General features: G+C 37.3%; 1 protein-coding gene across 6 annotated transcripts in view; it reads left to right on the plus strand.

The window, feature by feature from the left end:
- Positions 1–18,726, plus strand: part of DLG5 (discs large MAGUK scaffold protein 5) — a 97,827-nt gene that overhangs the window by 58,749 nt on the left and 20,352 nt on the right. For all 6 annotated transcript variants that reach the window (XM_040071090.1, XM_040071096.1, XM_040071092.1 and 3 more), the window contains exons 7-17: positions 257–569; positions 4,368–4,598; positions 5,649–5,833; positions 6,455–6,580; positions 7,238–7,370; positions 10,183–10,310; positions 11,002–11,177; positions 11,733–11,836; positions 12,490–12,582; positions 13,463–14,482; positions 17,514–17,652. In XM_040071090.1, coding sequence (XP_039927024.1) covers positions 257–569; positions 4,368–4,598; positions 5,649–5,833; positions 6,455–6,580; positions 7,238–7,370; positions 10,183–10,310; positions 11,002–11,177; positions 11,733–11,836; positions 12,490–12,582; positions 13,463–14,482; positions 17,514–17,652 — 2,648 coding nt within the window. The remainder of the gene's footprint in view (positions 1–256; positions 570–4,367; positions 4,599–5,648; positions 5,834–6,454; positions 6,581–7,237; positions 7,371–10,182; positions 10,311–11,001; positions 11,178–11,732; positions 11,837–12,489; positions 12,583–13,462; positions 14,483–17,513; positions 17,653–18,726) is intronic.

Raw genomic sequence — 18,726 nt, forward strand, 5'->3', positions numbered from 1 at the left:
AAAAAATGGTTTTCTCCACGTTTGTAAATGGTTCCTTATAATTGTTACGGTTCAGTACTTAAATAGGTGCTGTAAAATTCCTTTAGGTTCACTGACATTCCTAGAGCAGTGGTTATTTTGCAGCACAGAGAATACATTTTCTAACAAGCACTCTGTGGTTATGTTTCATGAATGGATACATTTGGATACCCACCCAAATCCTTAAAGTATGAAAATGAGTAACAGGTGTCTTAGTAGTGTTTCCGCTTGTTTTTAGGTTTGAATCAGTACAGCAGGAACTAAGCAATGCCACAGCACAAAATAAAGAGTTGCAGAGAGAGATGGAGCGATTACAGTCAGAGGTGACAAGGTTCAAAACAATGCAGCTGAAAGCAACCAAGGATGCAGAAAAATACAAGGAAGAAAGGGATTCGGTTTTCAATGAGTACCGCCTCATAATGAGTGAGAGAGATCAAGTCATCAAAGAGGTAGATAAGCTTCAAACAGAGCTGGAGCTTGCAGAGTCCAAGCTGAAGAACACTTCTTCTGAGAAGCGAGTGGCCAGTGAAGAGATGGAAGCTTTAAGACAGGTACTAAGCTATTGTTTTAGTGGGGAAGGGAAATGAGTATATGTTGTTGATGCTGGAATCAGGAATGTATGACTGATTAAAGGAAAATAGGAATCCACTGCAAAGAGGAAATTGTGTTCTGATGTTTTCCTATACCAGTCCTTTTTATGGTTGATTTCCATGTTTGAACAGAGTACCTGCCAGTTGAAATTTGCTATGCACTTGACTTAATTCAGTCCTGCATATTATAAGCCCTTTCCTTTGCTGTGTTAATCTTTTATATCTTCTTAAGTAATTCTCTCTATAATAATATAGCTCTAAATATTCATTATTTTAAACTTCTAACCTTTACAGGAACCACTGGATACTATACTATCTGCTGTGGCTTAAGATGGTACATTATCAAGTCATCTCAAATAATTATGCAAAGCCTGTGCTGATATGCATGTTCTTATTCATTTGCCCTTCTACTGCCTATAAGTTAAAGAGGATATTTTGAAGATTTTTTCTTTAGAAATCATGCCTAAAATGTGTGAAACCAGAACTTTGTATTTTTCAGCAATATGTTCTTGAAATGCTTATATCACAGCCATGTCAGAATGAAGCTGTTATGATTTGCAGAACAGAGTTTGCTGCTCAGTTTCATTTCCTCTGACATGCATTCACTCGACTATTTGGTTTATAAATACTTAATTCAGCATGAAATAGATACAAGCAAATGTATTCCATTGCCTATAAATCTTGTTTTACTCTTTTCACAGCATTACATTGGAACAAAATATTTTTACAAAAAAAATTGGGTGGAGCTTTCTTTTAAATAAAACCACCATTTTTTGAGAAACATAAGTGGACTGTGATATGTGGCATCAGAGCTTCTATGTGTGACTAAATTGTGGTTTTAAGAAGTCATATTTTCCAGCCCTGCATAGTTGTTAGCTTAGTAATTCAGCTCTACAGTGAGTGAGGTTTGAATATGTTTCATACTTCTACTTTCTATTGATTTCAATGGGATCAGGGTAGGTTAGGAATACTCATGGAAATAGCCACAATTAGTCATTCTGTTCCAATTCATTATATCTGTCATTCTGGCACTGAGTAATTTGCCGAAGCGCCTTAAGGGGCAGGGAATTAAATTTTTCAATACATGGGTATTGACTTAAAGAGGTGTTTGAACAAGAATCAGCAAGAGCCTAGGACTGGGGAGTGGGGCACTGCCAAGGCAGAGGCACATGCTTTTCTTCACCCCCAGAGCTGGTCCTTCAGAAAGCAGAAATAGCTGCTGCTGTTATGTTTTAAAAGGTGTAAAGCAGCCATACTGGAGTTGGTTTTTTGTTCCTGTTTTTTCTTCCCTGTAGCTGTGACTCTTCTCCTTGTCAAGATGTATAGTACTGGCTTGCTGCAGCTGTGTTCAGTGCATAGGGGATTTTGTAGATCCGTTAAGGAAAACGTTTGAAACATTAAAAAAATGTATTGATCAATATATCAATTCACTTGAAATAGTATCCTGAAATATGTCCCCTGTAAGTGGAATTATTCTCTCAGTGCATAGTTGTTCTGGTGCTCTCTGAGAAGGCAACTTAGTGGTTTTCTTGTGATATATGGCACCTTTAAGTGCCCTATTATGTAGCACTCATTGATTGTTAAAAACAGCACTGAACCCATTCTGGTAATTTTAAATGTAGTTTCTTCCCTAAAGCTTGTGTTTATTAGTGTACCTTTGGTGTCCTAGAGAAATTGTAAAGCAACTGAAATGGAGTAGAGGTTGATTCTTTTTAAAGCATTATATCTGAGCAGCTATTGATGAGGTCAGGTAATTTCCAAGTTAGACATGTAAGCTTTTATTAGTCACACATGCCCAAACTTATTGGTTCAATAGACGTATAAAATGTATTAATTTTCTGGTACTTATGAATGATAGAAGAAATCTCATTATTTTTGCACTAATGGACAATTTTGGATGAAGTTCTCATGAACTCACCCACTCAAAGCCAGGGATTGCATGTTAGAGATTTCCTCCTCTCCTTTCTCCAATGGTGCCTTTTTGTTTGGTATAATCTTTTGCTCTGGCAAATACTTAGAATGTTATGTTTCTCCTCAATGATAGTTGGTTTTCCCCTCAGTTTAACAGATCTGTTATATTTTGTCGTTATGTTATATTCAGATGTGAGAATTTCCTTAAAACATAAAAATAATTCACAAATTCAGAATCATTCTACTCCAACTGCTCTACTGTTTTCAAACAGAAGCTGTTCTAGTCAGTGCCAAGTGGTGCATTCCCCTGTGCAGTGTAGTTATAATTTTGTGCAAAGGTCATAGGAAAAAGACAGAGGTGAAGTTTTACCACTGACCACTGGAGGCAGCGGCTGCTCCTGTTCAGATGGTTTATACTGAGCATGCTGCGTTAAGCTGTGCTAGTGTGTATTTTTTTCCAATCACTTTGAAGGACTGTAAATTCTTGTTTAGTGAAGGTCTTGCTGAGAACTTTCCCTCTGCCTTGGTGACTTTCATCTCAGCTGCTTGTGGGGAAAGACTTAATATTTTTGTGTAAGTTTTGTACGCATATTTGAATGCACATTTTATACAAACTGTAGTTAAACTGTGAAAAATGCTGTTTCCAGTACTAAAACTTGTCTGCACCAGCTGACTGTTCAGGGATTTTTCTCTCTTCAGAGTTACTAAGCAAGGAAGGTCTTACTGATGTTGAAAGCACTTGGGTGTTATGGTAATTCACTTAAAGAGTGAATCATTAATTCAGTGCTCATCTGCTACTCTACAGCAAAAATGGCAATCTTAATGTCCGTTGTTAATACTCTGACTAGCCTTAATTAGATGTACATCTCAAAACCAGTTCTGTTAGTACAGCAAAATGCAATTGTTACCTGTGCTTTAAATACTCAGTTTTATTCTTTGCAAACTGTAGAGGTAAATGAATGAAAATCAGTTTATGACATGGTGTCTTTCTATCCTTAAGCACTTCATCCCTTTCTTTCTTTTGCTTTTGAGATGTCATCTGTGTCTGGTGAGCTTTTGGCAATCAAAACATCAGTAGTTTGCAGCTAGGAGTGCCTATGTGTAGGACTAATTTGTAGCCACTGACTGAATGCTTCTAGAGACCTGAGCCATCTGAAAATGTAGTGGCATGAAATTGGATTTTTTTCAATGACCCATTCTTCTAATGGGAAGTCTAATTTAAATGATTTTAGAAGGGCAGATTTTATTATAGAACACTCTACATTTGCCTTATCTTTTTTATTACAGTGCAGTTGAATTCCACACTTAAGATGTACTGTCATTCTGTTTTATGGAATATTGTAGTTTTATCTTCAAAATTCTCTAGCACATTGGTATCTTAATGGCACATAACTTTAATGTTCTTTTAAAACTTACGGAGATGCTGTAAGATGCCTGTGTAGCTGGTCTAAATTATTTCAGCCCTGTAAAACTGAAGCAGTTGTTAAAAAATATTTGTAATATATTCTTACCCTTTGTCATATTTAATGACTCTTTTTTTCTTTAAAACACCGAGTCTGTCTGGTTAATAACCTTTTCTCATTTAAGTTCCTCAAAGCTATCAGTGCTCCCAGAATCTTGCTTACTTTTGACAAAGCACTGTGCTCATGTTATGGTGTGATATTTTTAATACCACATTTAATATTCTTTGCTAGTACTTACTTGTATGTAATGTGATCTTCCCCCATTTTTCAGAACATTAGTGGTAAACTCTCTAGGCTTTTAAGATGTCATGACATGTAGTCAGTTGGTAAGATGAACTATTTCCTTCTGAACTTAACTTACTGCAAACAATGGATCTTGTTTTAGGAACTAAACTCTGCTCTAGTGGAAAGAGATCGAGCGATTTGTGAGAGGAATGAGTTACTGGAAAAATACTGTCATGAAGTGCAGGACAAAGCTGAGGCCCAGAAGGAACTTGATCAAGCTTGCAAGGATATAGAGACAGTGAAGGAAGAAAGAGATGTTGCCAGGAAAGAGAGAACAGAGGCTATCATCCAGAGAGACCATCTGCTAAGGGAATATTATCAAGCCCGTCAGGTATTGCAAGTCCTTACTGATGCCTTTTTCTTTCTTACCTTGGTTAGGTCAGTGACCTACAAGAGATTAAAGGTCTGGGCATGCTGGGAGTCTTTCCTGTTTTCCTCAAGTCATTCTAAAATACAAACACGTGCATGTATGTTCATCAAGACATACTGACAGAAATTCTTGTTTGGAAGAAAGGCAGTTGTGCTTCGTATTAAGATTCTGTTTGTTAATATAAATAGAAAAATTTTACATTTTAACCAAATTGCAAGTCAATAAGTCTAGATTCATTAGTTTCATTTATATTCTTAAAATTACCCACACGCAGTTGTTTGCAAGCCCCCAGCTTCTGGTGGACTGTGCTGTTGTAGTTGGCTCGTGTTGTTTTGCTGCAAGCTTGGAGTTTTCTTTGTGTATTTGTCTTACTGTTGTCACCACCTCTCTTGTTCAAAATAGGGAATTTTGGAGGGAGAAGTTAACTTTAGAATAAAGTAATTCTTATCTAAAACAAGAAGCATTAAATAAAAACTTTCTTTCAGTCTCATTGTTCTTCAATTTCATTGCTTTGGAACTAAGGGACTTGTATGAATCCCAAGTCTTGGGATTTTTTTCTCAGGGTAAATAACAGGAAATTAATGCCGGAAAATGTGTTAATGCAGGAAATATGTGTTGTCTATATATACTATAGGCAGTTGTATATAGTAGTGTATCTGCCTTCTAAGTATACTTGAAGTTTTTTTTCTGTCTGCTAACCAGAACAAGATTGAAGCCCAGAATATCATCTCTGAAATATGAAACATTCACTGATGTTATTTTGAAGTGAGGATTCTTATTCATGTAGTTGTACAAATTTGTGTGCTACTGGATGAAATGCATTACAGCAGGTTTCATCTCTCTTCCCACCCCTGCACCCTCCCCCCAAAACTGCTGCTAAAATAAATGAACATTTTTCATGGAATCATAAGAATTTAATACATCAGGCAACATACAGATAGTAAAAGCTGTTTGTGCATGTGTACCTAAAAATTGTGCCTAAAATACTTACCTGTGTTTCTTAATTCCTAGATACAAGATTCTGCTACCCTAGACATAGAAAGAGCAAACAAAGAAATTGAAATGCTTCGGAAGCAATATGAGGCAATGTCACAAGAACTAAAGGAAGCTGTCCAGGAAGCAGAAGTAGCCAAGTGTAGGAGGGATTGGGCCTTTCAAGAGCGGGATAAGATTGTTGCAGAAAGGGAAAGCATACGGTAAACAACTGCTAGATGATACCTGAGTGATCTCTGTAACACCTGGTGTACAGTTGATGCAGCTCTAGGGTGGCTGGATATTGCCAGCACTTCCTTTGCATTAGCTGTCACGTGGTGATGTTTTTAAAAAGTGTTGAGGGCACCTTACAAGATCTTTGTCATTTTCTGTGCTTTCATAAGCAAAATGTCTCTAGTAAATAGCCTTGAGTCTAGCAGCACTGCTGTGTAGGAACAGCCAATCGTGCAATCTTTTAGGCATGCTATACTAATAATCCTGCTGTAGCTCTCATCCTGCACATAATTCTTTGCCTGTGGGGACATGCACAAAAAGTATCCAACATATTTGCTACTAAATATATCCAAAGAACTATGAAAATACTTAAGTAAGGGGTTTTTCTGCTAGTTTAAAGAAGATAAGTACAATAAGGTTCTGAAAGGGATGAAGGGATGAAGAATTAAGACCTAGCATATGTCAATTTTCTTCTTTATCCTTTTTTATTTTGCAGATAGAAACCTTTTGAAACTTCTCATTGAAATTTTACATTAACTATACAATGTGGTAAAACCAGTTTACTTTCATAGGCTTTTAATTAACTAGATTGAAACCTTTTTCTTTTGAAGAACTTTGTGTGACAACTTAAGGCGGGAGAGAGACCGAGCAGTGAGTGACTTGGCTGAAGCTCTTCGCAATCTGGATGACATGAGAAAGCAGAAAAATGATGCCATTCGTGAACTGAAGGAACTGAAGTATGTTAGAGAATTGACCAAACTGCACAAAAGTTTGTGATGAAAACTTTATTAGCTGTGTTCTTAAGTGAACTGTATGTTGTTAAGCTGTAGGCAGCAGGCATTCATGTTATTGTGTGTGGAAGCATTGCCTATATATTTAGTTATCATGGAAATTATTATGCTGGAGAGTATCAGTTTTATCTCATTAATGAGGCTCATAGTGTAAGCTTTGTGCTGTGGAGATAGACTTAAGCAATATTGGGATATTTTCTCTCAAGTCATTAACTACAGCTCAGTTCCTCCCAACTGTTTACTCACTTGTTTATGGGAGAGGTTTTGCCATCGGTATTTATCATGCCCTACATACTGATAGAGCTCATCCGAGGGTAAATTAAATGTATTTGGAAGATGTGAGAAACCTAGTTGCGCACTTAGTCATATAAAAATATTGCAAGAAAATGTAAGACTATGCTAAGACAATATACAGAAACAGAAAGTCAATTTGATAGCAGACCAAGAATACTGGAAAGACAGAAGCTGAAGGCAGTTTTTGACACAGCTTGGATTTTTGATTTAGAAAACCAAATATAATATCTATCACAATCATAACATTATTTTTCAGTTTATTTAAAAGGATGTTGTCTGTGTCCGCAAGTAATAATTTTCTTTGCCTAGGGAAAAGATGGAAAATCAATTGGAAAAGGAGGCCAGATTTCGTCAATTGATGGCCCATAGTTCCCACGACTCAGCCATAGACACAGATTCTCTGGAGTGGGAAACAGAAGTGGTAGAATTTGAAAAAGACAGAGTAAGTAAAATCATACGCTGCATTTTCGTGTGTATTGGGTAGCTCTGAAGCCAATTATAGTCTTTAAATACTAGGTAAAATTAAAATATGATTTTGGTCTTTTTAGTTCTCTATTGTTTGGCAAGGAACCATGTAGGTGCACATGGAGGCACCAAGTGCAGTTAGAGCTACATGAAAATAGTTGATAAAACCAAGCTGTTATATACAAGCTTTGTAATTTTCTTCATATGCATTATAAATAAAAATAGTTCCTACATCTGATGCTCCAGAGTACCCAGGTCCATGTAGTATAGTGGTCTTTCAGTCTGTGATTCACGGCAGTGGCGGCAGTGCTAAGGCAGCCAGAACTTAGGACATGAACGAAACACTGATATAAGAGGCCAATCTTTTACTAGCAACAACACTTAAAATCTATGCATAAAACAGTTCATATTTTATACTAAGCTATTTCTCCTACTTTTGCTGAGATCTGCTGGTTAGAAATTTTAAAGTATTAAAAGTACTTATTCGTGGTGAACATGTATTTTAGGGCAACATTACTGTTCAGTTTGAAAATCTGGGATGAAAGGAGATGCTAATCTCTTGTCTGTAGAGGAAATTAAATCCCTTTCCTGTTTAGGCATATTAAGTAAAGTTCTTAAGTTCAGCAATCCAGATAACCTCTGCTTCCTCTCATTATTCTACTAGTATTTTTCGCCATGTAATTTCACTTTTTTCATTGTAGTCTAAAATTTTTAATATGCTGCAATGTATGTAATTCTTGAATGCTCTTCTTTGTGAAATATTTGTTTGGTACATCCCATTGTTAATGGTAACTTTTTTGAACACAAAAAACACACAGGTAGTCTTCCAGATTGTAATTAATGTATAACAGCTTCTGTAAATACCAAAATTTCTTTGTCATTCCTGAATGACAGGCTTTAGTGATTATATGCTGTCAAATCAAATCCCTTTTATTTTACTGCAATATTCAGGGCTTATCTTTTTTTATGCTCTTCCAATCTGTCCGTGTTCTGACAGTACATCCCTACAAAATCACAAATAAGTTTCTTTTTTGATATAAAAATATTTAGTATTACTATATTTTGAAATACATATTGAAGAGATAAGATGAACTGAGTACCAGTGTTGATCCATCAGGATCACCACCTGTAAATTCTTTCTAGAATAATAATTCTCCTTTCACTAAGCTTTTTCAGCACTTCTGATCAGCTCCATCAGTTTTGTTCCTTGCCATCTCCTCTCTTTTAACTGATAACTAATAATTTTGCTTTTCCATTGTCTGTTAAGTTAATTAGCAAGTCTAGCATATGATGTGCCTGTGATAAACAGCATTGCAGCCTGATGAATTTTCCATTCATGTGCAGTTATATAGTTATTCTTTACTTCAGAGATTGCTTTACATGTTTGCATCAAACTGAGATCAAATATGTGCACTTTGTCATTTGAACGTGTTTCCCTTTTCTAAACATAGGGATTACACTTGCTGCTGTCAAACGATAGTAATAATATTGTGCCAACCTTGATCAAATATAAGGAAAAATCTTTGCTGACCTACTAGCATTTGAATTCCAGGGTCAAGGTTATAGAGTTAAATACCTTTCAGTCCTTTTTGCTTGAACTTGACCTGATTAACTTGTGTTATACATAATCACTCAGCTCAAAACTAAGAGAAATAATAGTGACTTTTAAACTCTGATGTTGTGTCATGATACTGTGATCTCTACTTGATCCTTATTTTATGGCAACCTCATGCTCTTCCCTGTGAATTTTTTGTCTTGCATGGGACATTTGAAAGAATCATAAGGATTTTAATATAGTTTTGTCAGCTTTAGCTCAATTTATTTTCTGGAAAATCCTGATCTTTTTGCACGCTTTATCTTCAGCTTTTAGCAGCCATCTTTTGTACTCCCTGAAGACGTTATGCTCTTCTGATTTTGAGGGGATAGCTTGAACCGTACTTACACATTCACTTTAGGCTCTACTTTTTTTTTTTCATGTTAGATTTTAAAGTTCATCACCCTTCAGTATGCTGAGATGGTTGATCCAGTAGACAGCTTCAAGTAGAGTTCTCTAATTTTTAGAAGTGTATTATTTAACAGTGAAAATAGCGATAACAAATGAGTTTGTCGTCAGCTGACACCAATTTAGTATTTTTTGGATAATTTCTTTTCTTTACAGTGACCTTATCATATACCAAAGCAAGCACTACATTAAAATTTTCCTGGTTTATTCAATGAATGATCTCTTAAAGTTTTTTGTCACTTTTCACATCAAGAATGATACAGTTTTGGTCAGGCTTGGTAGAATATCACCTCTAAATCTGTATTTAAAAATGGTGCCCCATACTGTTAGAGGTGTCTTTCCTGTTTACTTCTGGTCTCCAGTCATACCACAGCAGAGGTCTGTCTGAGTTCACCACTGAGACATCATGCCCTTTCCTTACCTTGGCAATTGTTTTTTCCCCCATTCTTGGGAAACACGTCCTTGTTTTGTCATTACACAGCACTGTACCTTAAAACAGGTTATATGGGTCTGAATGGGCTTTTTCACATGCTCACCTGCTTTTCTGTTCCTCTTTGGTGAAGTTCGCCATTTGTATTATTTAAGCCTTAATCTGAGAGAGAGGGATCATTCTAATACCAAAGACTAATGGAAATGAGGTTTATATATTTATATACAAAAAAAAAGAACTTGCCTGATGCAGGAAGCCTGTAAATATAAGTACATAGCGCAAACATGCAGTAATGCTTCTTGGTAACAGACGCTGTTTGCCAGTGCGGTGGAATTAATTGTTGCTAATATTTATTAGGATGATATGGACTTGAAAGCACTTGGTTTTGATGTGGCAGAAGGTGTGAACGAGCCGTACCTCCCTGGAGACTGTGGGATCTTCGTGACCAAAGTAGACAAAGGCAGTATTGCCGATGGTCGGTTAAGGTAGGGTTTGACTTTGGAAGATACCTGTTGGGTTTTTGATCACAATAAACGAAATATGAGCATGTTGGAAATTGTCTTGGTTATTTTCATTTTTTGAGGTTCCTTTTCTTTAGCATTTGCTGTGTGTATGTTATTAATGTTGGTTGGGAAATCACACTGAGAAGACCGATGCCTGAAAGTATTACAGGAATTAAACACTGTTTGACTCAGCACTTAAAACTCAAAAGAATTTGAAGTGTTCTTTTGTTGCACTGTGCCCTGTTTACTCCATTATTACCTCCTCAAACCTAGATCTATTTATTTAAATTTTGGGAAAGACATGAGGGTAAGTTACTGAGGGAGGGCAAGAGAAAGGGAGAGTAGAGCCAGGGGATCATTTGGAATCATCTGCTATTTTTGGTATTGATAGAAGCTTTTTAGTAACTCTTCTCATTACAAAGCATTGCTTTTAAACAAAAAGTAGGCATTAGTGATTTGAGGATATAACTTTCCTAGTGAAGTGCAGGCTAGCAGTCCTGGTTTTCATTTAGTTCCCATTTAATGCTTTTTCAGGAATGGATAACTCCAGATAATGAAGGATGTGTTTATTGAGATCAGCTCTGTTGTATGCCTTTTCATGGAACATTTTTCATGTGCTGTGTCCAGCAAAGTGTGCTTATAGCTGACCTGCCTAATTCTGTGTATCTACCAGAGTGAATGATTGGCTTCTGAAGATAAATGATGTGGATCTTACCAATAAGGATAAGAAGCAAGTTATAAAAGCTGTTCTGAATGGAGGAGGTGTTATTAATATGGTGGTTCGAAGAAGGAAGTCTTTAGGTGGGCGAGTGATAACACCTCTTCACATCAATATTTCTGGACATAAAGGTAATGACTATGAAGGATGGAAGTAAATGGCACATATTTGTTCAGCCAAATAAGGCTTGACATAAAGGTACATGTTTTCTGAGCCTTTGGTTAAATCACATTTACATGTTAATGGCCTCCTAGAGATGAGTTTTCATTAATTTTTTTAAGCAAATCAAGAATGCTGTTATTGATAATAACTTCATCTTGTACCTTTTTTTTTTTTTTTTTTTTTTTTTTTTTTTTTTTTTTTTTTTTTTTTTTTGTCCCTGGCTGGCTCTAAGTTGATTTTTTTTTTTTTTTAATACTTGTCTCTAGTTAGCTGCCTGTTTGGAATGTTCATGAGACTGTAAACAAGTCTGTTAAACCCAGTTACCCCATCTTTGTGTGATTATATTAATTTTTGGGATATTCAAAATCCTTGTTTTCCCTGTCTTGTTATTTCTTTGAAAGGGTTTTCAGAAACTGAAATTGTTGGATTGGGAGTCATATTTCTTTCTTCAGCAGGCAGGTCAGACATGCCATTTGAACAATATATTTGAATTGCAGAATCAAATTATTTTTTGTGTATTTCAGATAGTGGGGTCAGTCTAGAAAATGGAGTATTTGTTGCTGCTGTTGTGCCTGGAAGCCCAGCTGCCAAAGAAGGTTCCCTTACTGTGGGAGATAGAATAATTGCTGTAAGTTGTAAAAACACATTTGTCTTTTTCAATTTTTTATTTCTTTTGAAGTGTTATCATTGATGCTACTCTTTAAGATGCCAAACATTCCAATTAATTTTTTACTTTTGCAATATTAAGTCCTTTTCTGAAAATGCACTATTTGTTCCAAATTAATGTTTTTGTATGCTGAGTGATGAATATAATGCGTGGTTTATTTCCCAGGTTCATATGAGAATTTTTGTCAGAAACATTAGCTTATTTTTCACACTTGGCTTATATATATGTGTGTTGATATATTGGCTAGGAAGGGTCAGCTCCAAAAAGGCATCCCTTCATTGGATGAGAGGTTCTTTGTCTTGTAAATGTTGTCATCTGTTCTGGGGAGGGAGTCTGTCCCTGGGTGCATTTGCAGCCTTACAGGACAGGTGTGGTTTGTGCACTGTGAAAGGGGGGTGGTTGCTCTTGGTACGACTGCACAGAGGCTGTAGTGAGATAGTGGTGTTACCCTGTGTCCCTGCAGGAGGGGCAGATTGGACTTAGGATCTCCACTCTTGAAAATGCACCAGCATCAACCGGACTTGAATCATATACACATGTGTAGCCTAGTGTTTTCCCTGTCTACCTATTACCTTGGATTTACAGATGTCTGTTGTGGTTTCTTCTGTCTGCAGATCAATGGCATTGCACTCGATAATAAGTCACTTACTGAATGTGAAGCTCTGCTACGAAACTGTAGGGACTCCCTTACTCTGTCACTCATGAAGGTGAGTAGCAGAAGCTAAATTTGCAGAATTCTCTTGAACTTATGTAATATTATTCTAGTTGTTTGAGGAAGAGTATATGGAAAAAAATGAGTATATCAAAATGGGAAAAAGACGACCATCTGGATGCATTTCTCCGGTGGTACGCTTTCTCAACAGTTATTTCCAAAGTAAGGCTCTTGTCCATCTAGTAGGAAATGAGACTGACTTTCTGTCTTTGTTCCACTTTGTTTGCTGGTCACATGAAATGAGTGCTGCCACAATTGTTTGCTGCTTCTTGAGTTTTGCTTCAAAGCTGCAGCACTTTTGTATGTGAAAGGTAAACTGCCTGCTGACTAAAGAAAGTCAGCTTTTAGTCAGGGGGGAGTTGTACGGAAAACTGAATTCTTGCTATCATGAAGATTAAGTACAAGACTTTGATTTTCAGGCTTATTTCTATAAAATTATTATTCTGTTTTGCTTTTTGAGTTTAGAATCCCGTTATTCTGGGCCTGTCACATGGATTTTGAGTCATAATTTCAGATCTAGGGATCTCGAGGTTTTAAGAAAGTCAGAAGATGAAGTGTTGGAGGGGAAATGGGCAATGAAAGTTAACTTACTGGCATCACTTATCAGAGGCAGAAGTAGAATGCAGGTCCCTTCACTTTGAGTTGAGTACTTTTGCCACCGTGTGGAGTTGCCCTTTTGTAATTGTTCTGAAAATGTTACAAAAATTTTTCTAGCTTCATTTCATCTGTGCTTTGCATCTGTTCTGTGCTTTGAATTGCTGGATATTATTAAGTGTATATTCAGGTATGGATAAATCAAGGAGGCTAGGATCTGACTCATACTAAATAGGAATCAGCCACAATAATAAGATGATCACATATGGTTTTTGTTTTAGATTTTTCCTCAGAGTTCATCTTGGAGTGGTCAAAATATATTCGAAAACTTGAAGGATTCAGAAAAAATACCGAACTGTAGAGTTCATGCGTCAGAGATACAAGCACAAAATAAAAGAAATCTGAAACTCAACAGCTCAACCCAGACCGACATTTTCAATCCAGACATCATGGATGGCAAGAAGGACCAGAGTGACCAGGGCAGCACTTCATTTTGCGATCACAAACCTTTCCCTAGTAACACGTTGCGAGTAGACTCTCGTAGGAACACAGTGCACAGTTGCCATAGTAATTCAGAACACAGTCTCAGCTCCTTCAGCCCAGAGACATATGGGGACCAAGGCTACGGAGCTGTGGACTTGGACAACAGGAGGCTGCCTTATGAACCTACAGGAACTGACTGTATGATGGTTGAGACAGTGTTTGACAAAGGACATGGAACTAAGCACAGTGGTGGGACTTGGCCAAAAGTCATGGTTAATATCTCAGCAACAGAAACAGAAAAGTTCTCTGTGTATAAAAAGCCAAAACAAAGGAAATCTATCTTTGACCCTGATACTTTCAAAAGGCCACCAACTCCTCCCAAACTGGACTACCTTTCCCCCAGTCAGGTGACAGGCCATTCACCTCAGCCATCAAAAGCTGAAGTGGCTTCAACTCCTCCAACTCCTCCTAAGAGAAGTGACTCCATCAAATTTAAACATAAGCAGCAGGCAAGCTCTGCATCAGAGTCTACGGTAACAACAGGATCACCACCCACCAGCCCAGCTACTGCCCAAGCTCCAGTTTCCTTGGCACTTAAACAGGATTCTTCTACTCTCAAGGGGCGCAGCAGGAATGCTGGGCATTATTATCGGGAGGAGGGAATTGACTGCACTCACCTATCCTCAAGAAAATCCTGTGAAGATGACATTGGCTTTCAAAGAGTTGAAGAGCCAGAGATTAAAAGACCGCGGCCAAAATCGGCTCCTGCTCTGAGGCATAAAATGACCCCTGTGCCCATTCCTAATCCTGCACTTCAGGTAGAAGCTTGGTATACTGAAGTACAAAACTAGAAACCTTGAAGTGTATTAGCAGTGTGGTTTTGTGTGCCCGGGTGTGTACCAGAGCAGGAGAAGTATAGCCCATCCTCAGAATTCAGGTCCTCTGAACTCAGGCTCAGTTGGCCTTTGGCAGTACTACAAAGTATAAAACCAATATGGGGAGATCCAGTATTTAACAGACAGTGGTGGCCACCAAACAGAAAGATAACATTCTGCTTAGCTGCCATACCTGGGGTTTTAACGCTGCTTGTTGGAACATCTGGGCTCTTGTATGTTGTTGGCAACCTGAAAAGACATAAATAAAACCACAAAGCATCAGCTTTAGAAAAACTGAAAATAGGGTCTCTGAAGTTTTACAGAAGTGAGTTAGGTTGTCCAGATCACTGTACAATTTAATGGAAGAAGGTGTACTACCCATAGTGTTGGTTTTTTGTAAGTCTTTCTATGTGTCAAAATAATTTTGTATATCTCATCTGAAATTGAAAGGGTGTTAGGCCCATCACACTATAAAGCTGAACTGTTTATTAGAATAAGATGCAAGTTCAAAATCAGCCTATAATTTGTTAGAATAAACAGCCCTGCTGAGAAGATGGTGGGTCATGTCTTGACAGAGTGGAAGAAAAAATTTTTGTGCTCCGGGAAGGACCTATTTTGTTGAGTGCATTATATAAAGTGACATAATCAATAATGTTTTTTCAGGTCCACTGCCTCAGATTTGCTCAGCTGGCAGATAGAGACTTTTTTTTTTTTCCCAGCTGAAAACCGAAGATTATAGAAGTGTTATTTTTTTATGTAATTACATCATAATGACTTGGAATTTCATATTCTTTTTCCTTACTTTTTTATACCTGCATAGTCCCACCCTGTTCAGAGAGTTTTCTTAGAAGCATGGCAGAGCTGAATTGGAAGTAGTACAGGGTAAGAGCCATATCCTGCAAAAATACTGGTGTAAGAGAACAACTGGCAGTTTTTATGCCTTTTTTTTTTTTTTTTTTTTTTTTTTTTTTGGTCTGCTTCCGTTTTGTTTATCTGCTTCTTTTTCTTATGCATTCCCAACCCAAACATTTTTAGGGAAAAATAGTTATGGAGAGCTTTAGGCCTCTGTGTAAACATTGCTCAGCAAAAACCAAAAACATATCTGAATTACCAGCACTGCTTGCAGCACAGTCAAAAAACCCATAGTCCATACTAGCTGCTTTGAAGAACATGAACTCTGTCCCAGCCAAAGCACAGAAAAGCGTAAGAGTTTAATTTTGTAGCTGTAATCAGCAGATCGGGTCTGAAGAGCAGTATGGCTAAGAGAAAGGTCACAAGAACTGCGCTGCAAGAAGTGAAGGAGGGCATATTCCAATGTCATGTTTTAGCATTTTAACAATAAAACAAGGTCAAGATATTGAACACATTTGAATAGGGGCTGTTTGTTTTATGTAGAATATCAAGTGGATCCATTAGCACTGATAGTCCCATTCTTGTTGTTGTGCACTGTCATAAGCACATGCACCGTCCTAGTTACAATTGTAGTAACGTTTGTGTAGTGAGAAATGAGTGAGTAAAGGGTTGCCAGTTGTGACAAGGACACGTGTAGGTGGGGATTTACACCCAGGAGATTTGTTAGCTGGAACAGAGTAGGTGGTTTTGGCACTCACTGTTGAAGGACCAAAGGATATATGGGGACATATTGCAGTTGCTTCAATGTGCTGCCCAAGCTGTGTTACAGGTGGCAAGTAGGTGTTGGTTTGAGGTAAAGAAGAAAATTATATCATAGAATTACAATTACTTTCTGTTTTGTCTTTTTTTTTTTTTTTTTTTTTTTTTTTTTTTTCTTTTTAAAAGCTACTTTCTGTATTGGTTAATTTATGTTTCTAGGGTTAAATTAAACTAGGTTATATGATTCTTTTTTATTTTTCTTCTCTTTCTCTTGTCCACCCAGAAAACAGGCAGAGTTTTGTAACTCTAAAGCTGTTGGCCGGAGAGCACAACTGATACTGTGCCTTAAAATGTGGGCATCAGTCACTCTGAAAATTTTTTTCTGGTGGAATTGCCCTTGTCCATTGCTGTTGTGACAGTAGTGCCCAGTCTGCATGCATTCACTCCTGAAGTAGTATTTGTAGTAGCAAAATACAATGTAGCTTAATTTGTAGCCGTATTGGGTGTTGTCATTTTACTTAGATGTGTATATACACAGTGAGTTTTGTGTACTTTGATAAGTTGATAAATATAGGTGTGCTTTAGTTCCTGAACAGCAATTACTAGTGCAGACATGAAAATGATCAAGTACTGGTTCTAAGAAGGCACCTCTGCCTATTAGAGTCTTTGTGCTCTCAGTAACTCTTCATTTAATTAAAATGCTGCTATCATAAAAACTGTAAGTACATTTTTAATAATTTTTCCCTTTTTATATGCATCAGTTGCATATTTTGTGTTGTACATTTCAAATGTTTGAACAACATGTACTGAGCCCTGCACTTGCAGCTCTCCTGCATCACTGTCAGTGTCTGAGCTATTCTCATATGTTATTAACTCACCGGTGTCTACTTGTTATGTACAGAATGGAAGTTGTGTGGTTCTAAAACCTGAATTGCTTGTTGAAGAGAGGTTATTCCACATGTATCTGGAAATGCAGGCTTGGAGGAAAACGCTTCCTGGCTTTTTAGCCAGATTTTCTATAGCAAACACTTGCAAGAATAGCAGCTAAAATACCCTGTGAAAGCATTATTTTAAAGGAGAAATGTTTCTATATGCTGGGTGTTTCATTGATGCAAATAGTATCAGTTACATTGCAAATATTGGCCTAAGAAGATTACAAAATAATAAAAATATAGTAACAAAGTAGGACAGTAGAAAAAAGGATAAAAGGACATAATTGAAAGACAAATGTCTAAGCAGGACTGTGGTGGCACATTCTGCAACAGATCCTTGACAATTTGGTGTTGCATATTGTTCTACAGTTTGGCCGTTTTACTCTTTTGAATCTCCAGCTTCCTGTAATCAAATTTCCGTGTTCTTGTAGGTGCAGAAATATGCTCCAGCTAGTGAGGAGCATCTGTCTCCAGAGCTACAGGAATGGGCACCATATTCCCCAAAACGTTCTGCTAGGCACAGCGATGGCTTTGTGCCTGCTGCCTTGTACCCTGGCAGCATGTCAGCAGGTGAGTGGCAGAACTCCAAACAGCTTTCTAGGAATGCCCCAAGGCACTTGTCCACATTGGACAATATTGGGGATTAGCCATGTTAAGCATGGAAGAAACACAACTTACAAAACCTGCTTCCGTGGTCTGTTGTAGTCTGAACGTGGTGTGCTCAGCTTTTGGACTGAAAGCTGAGTAAAGAAGTGAAGCCTGTTTAAGCATTGCTAAGGAAGCTGAGCAACTTCTGGCTGAAGGATTTGTGTTCCATCAGTTTCTGTGCAGTGGAGTTCTCAATACACTAGTGCAGAACAAGGTGTAGCCTATCCTTTAGGAAGAAAAGTAGGATTTTCAGTATTTTTGAAATTAAATTGAGGTATCCCAGGCTTTAGCTGCTTGATTTCTGAAATTCTTCCAAGGAAAAAAATCTGATATTCAGGAAGTGAAACATATTAAGTTCTACCTGTTGGAAATATTTGGGGTATCTGATGTTGAGTGCCCTGACTGGCTGTGATCTTAATTTAAGTGAAAAGTTAAATATGAGTGTGTTTGAGATACTAAGACACTGAAGAGGAGACTCACAAGAGGCTCAGTATATACCAGTATAATCAGGTGGAACAGGAAACAGCATTTTGTCTCAGTTGATCGAACAGTTCTTAGTATTGAAGTTCATGTTAGCAGGTTTTGAATTGGCACTGACTAAATGGAGTGCTTAAGGAGATAATTAGGATATTGTATGGTAGTTAATTTGAAACAGTCGAGAAGCATTTGGTAAATTGTTGTCAGATAGATTGCTCAGTCTTTAGTGTCTAGTTTTAGATTTCAGTTTTCAGCAGCTGTATATTAAATTTTGAATCAGATTATATTGATTTTTATGAGTTTATCCTTTCTTCTTGTAAAGCCCCAAATTCCTGTAAATTCTAGAAGTTATGGAAGATTTTATTCTTACTGGAGAACACGAAGGTAATAATCTGTGTTATCTGGAACAATGGACAACTTCAAGTGATGGTGCCCCAATCAGTTAAAAAGACACCCTGAAGAGTAATTCAGACCAAGAAGCTTTTGTTCTTCTTTGATTTCTTTTACTCTTCTTTCACT

Source organism: Hirundo rustica, chromosome 8, assembly GCF_015227805.2.
Source record: "Hirundo rustica isolate bHirRus1 chromosome 8, bHirRus1.pri.v3, whole genome shotgun sequence".
Classification (NCBI taxonomy): Eukaryota; Metazoa; Chordata; class Aves; order Passeriformes; family Hirundinidae; genus Hirundo; species Hirundo rustica.